The sequence below is a fragment of the Octopus bimaculoides genome, chromosome 1 (assembly GCF_001194135.2).
Source record: "Octopus bimaculoides isolate UCB-OBI-ISO-001 chromosome 1, ASM119413v2, whole genome shotgun sequence".
Taxonomy (NCBI): Eukaryota; Metazoa; Mollusca; class Cephalopoda; order Octopoda; family Octopodidae; genus Octopus; species Octopus bimaculoides.
This window is the reverse complement of record NC_068981.1, coordinates 179,042,602-179,045,720: the sequence shown is the minus strand read 5'-3', so window position 1 is coordinate 179,045,720 and position 3,119 is coordinate 179,042,602. Positions and strand designations below refer to the sequence as shown.

The 3,119-nt window shown below is 36.5% G+C and overlaps 1 protein-coding gene across 1 annotated transcript in view; it reads left to right on the top strand.

The window, feature by feature from the left end:
- The window catches only part of LOC106868400 (von Hippel-Lindau disease tumor suppressor), a 10,812-nt gene extending 7,756 nt beyond the window's left edge, over positions 1 to 3,056 (top strand). The window contains exon 3 of the mRNA XM_014913633.2: positions 2,010 to 3,056. Coding sequence (XP_014769119.1) covers positions 2,010 to 2,170 — 161 coding nt within the window. The 3' untranslated portion in view covers positions 2,171 to 3,056. The remainder of the gene's footprint in view (positions 1 to 2,009) is intronic.
- Positions 3,057 to 3,119: the final 63 nt, after the last annotated feature.

The following is a 3,119-nucleotide window of genomic DNA, read 5'->3' as shown; positions in this document are numbered from 1 at the left end:
AGACACCATTTCGAGCGTGGCCGTTTTCGTGTGGGTGACACGTAAAAGCACCCACTACACTCTCTGAGTGGTTGGCGTTAGGAAGGGCATCCAGCTGTAGAAACTCTGCCAAATTAGACTGGAGCCTGGTGTTGCCATCCGGTTTCACCAGTCCTCAGTCAAATCGTCCAACCCATACTAGTATGGAAAGCGGACGTTAAACGATGATGATGATGATGATGATGATTTGTCTGAATATTTTTTTATTACACCTAAGGCACCTACTATGATAGGAATTGTTTCTGTTTTTAGATTCCACATTCGAGTTATTATTATTATTATTATTATTATTTGTATCTTTTAACACAGATTAAGATCTAAGCTAAATGCATACTATCTGGGTACATGGAATCACATAACCCAGGACTGAGAGTAAGTTTTGCAAAATATTGGCAATTCTAAGAAGTGCTGATTTATGTGTAACTGCAATGTTAGGCATTATATTTTGTTTGTTGATGTACATTGTTAAATTGTAAAGGAAAGGGGCCAGAAGTGCCAATTACAGTTGGTGCATTGTTTGTCTGTTCTTCAATTTCAAAGTGAAACTCTGAATAATTGTCAGCTTCTTTCAGGAGGATTTTGTGCTCTTTGCTGGCTGTATTATGATCACAAGAAATGGTTACATCTTCTGTATAATATTTCCATGTTTCTTTCTCAGCCACAGCCAATATCCAGTCAATGGGACCCTGTCACTCTAACCTATTTGGATATTAAAATTCCACAAAATTTTTGTTGATACATTTTCTGTCATTTCTTTTCTATTTCAAAATCACTTTTTTGTTGACAAGTATGAGGACATTGTCATTATTATTATTATTAGCTTCTTTGGATCACTGCCGAATAGGTCTGTGGGTTTGCTTTTCTCACATTCCTGGAAGTAAATTTTTTTCACAGAATAAAGATAAGCTTTTTTTTGTGTCAATATATAAAGAATAAAGGTGCAGGTGATAGCTATCAACTATCTAAACTCATCATCATCATCATCATCGTTTAACGTCTGCTTTCCATGCTAGCATGGGTTGGACGATTTGACTGAGGGCTGGTGGAACCGGATGGCAACACAAGGCTCCAATCTGATTTGGCAGAGTTTCTACAGCTGGATGCCCTTCCTAACGCCAACCACTCAGAGAGTGTAGTAGGTGTTTTTACGTGTCACCCGCACAAAGGCCAGTCAGGCGGTACTGAAAAATAATACACTGAGTAAATCCAAGTATTGTTAACAAGTTAATGTGCTGGGCAATCAATCAAAATTTATTTATCCAGTCACATCATTTGTATCAATTAATGTTGTTGAAATATAAAAATGTTTTTCTTTCTTTTTCTTTTTACCTTCTGAAGTCATGCTGACTCATAACAGCTGGTTTCACGGTTTCCTGGCATATAAATTCGCCCAGCTGGATGGGACGCCAGTCCATTGCAGAATTACTCATTTTTGCTAGCTCAATGGACTGGAGCAATGGGAAATGGAATTTTTGCTTGAGAACACACGTCGCGTGATCCAGGAATCGAAACCACAATCTTACAATCTTGAGTCCAACACCCTAACCACTAAGCCACATGTCTGCACACTTAAAGGGAGTGCCTGCAAACCACTAAAACAGGCTTCTTTCAGTTTCCATCTACCACATCCATTCCCAAGGCTTTGGTCGGCTTGAGGCTATAGTAGAAGACACTTGCCCAAGGTGCCATGCAGTGGGACTGAACCTGGAACCATGTGGTTGGCAAACAAGCTTCTTAGCACGCAGCCATGCCTGTGCCTATTATGCATGATTAATTCAAAACAATGAGAATAAATAACCATTTACATATGACAGACTAATCTGGAGACTAAAAGATTGATCATGAGATAATCCTGTTATGGAAAGCCTTATTCTTTGGTACATGTTGTAATCACAATCATTGTTGCCTGTATTAGCACCCGTGGTGTTCAAATATATTTGATTAATATTTTTTTTCTCTCTCCCTTTCAGTTTACAATCTCAAAGAATGTTGCCTGCAAAAATTAAGAGCCATCATTCCGTGTAATCAAATTGATGATTTGGAACTACCAAAAAGCTTAATATGGGAAATGAAAAAATATTTTTACAAGAGCTCATATCTTGGCAAACCTGTTTCCATATCTAAGAGTTGAGGTATACAAGTACATCAGTATGGTTGGTTTGTGATGAAACCTTGCTAATTGTGTATATACACATTTCTAGACATGGATCAATAAGTTCATTTTGTCTGTCGTGTGTGTGTGTATGTTTGTGTGCATGCGCGTGCATGTGTTTATATGTATATATGTACACCTCCTCAACTTACAACCTATGCAAATTATGACCATCTGCACTTACGACCACAAAAAAAAATAAGGGAATAAAAAAATCAACTTTTGGACTTGGGCAGCTGCGCATACTATAACTATGACAGCATCTGGCAACACTGGACTCCCTCAGACCCTGGCATCCATTGCCTGCGGCTGTCTCACACTCAGTCGCTTTCAAGCACCATTTACATATGAATGAAAATAGTGTTGAAAAATATAAATCCGACATACATTCAGATCAGTTTATGACCTGTCACTTGGAACAGAACTCTGTCATAAGCTGAGGAGAAGGTGTATATGAAATATGTATGTATGTATGGTTGGCAGTCTGAACAAAAATCAAACACTCAGTATTATGTAGAGTATAAAATATATGAGGAAACAAACAGAGGTTAACTGTTCATTGACTGACTATGAGTTTCACAGCAAATTTATATCCATAGAGCAGAAGCTCTACCTACTAACACAAACTAATATCTTGTTCTTGTTGGTAAAAACATAATGGTACTGATGAACAGAAGTATTATGATTATAAATAACAATATTTCTTCCAGTGAAGTTAAGAGTCTGTTGATGAACAGACAGTTTTGTATGTATATCTATTATGTGTGTAAGCGGAGAGAGAAAGAAATTATTATATAGACATATGCATACAAACATATGTTTATATATTTATATATGTGTGTGTATATATAGATATATATATATATATATATATATATATTATATGTATGTGTAGTGTGTATATATATATATATATATATATATATAT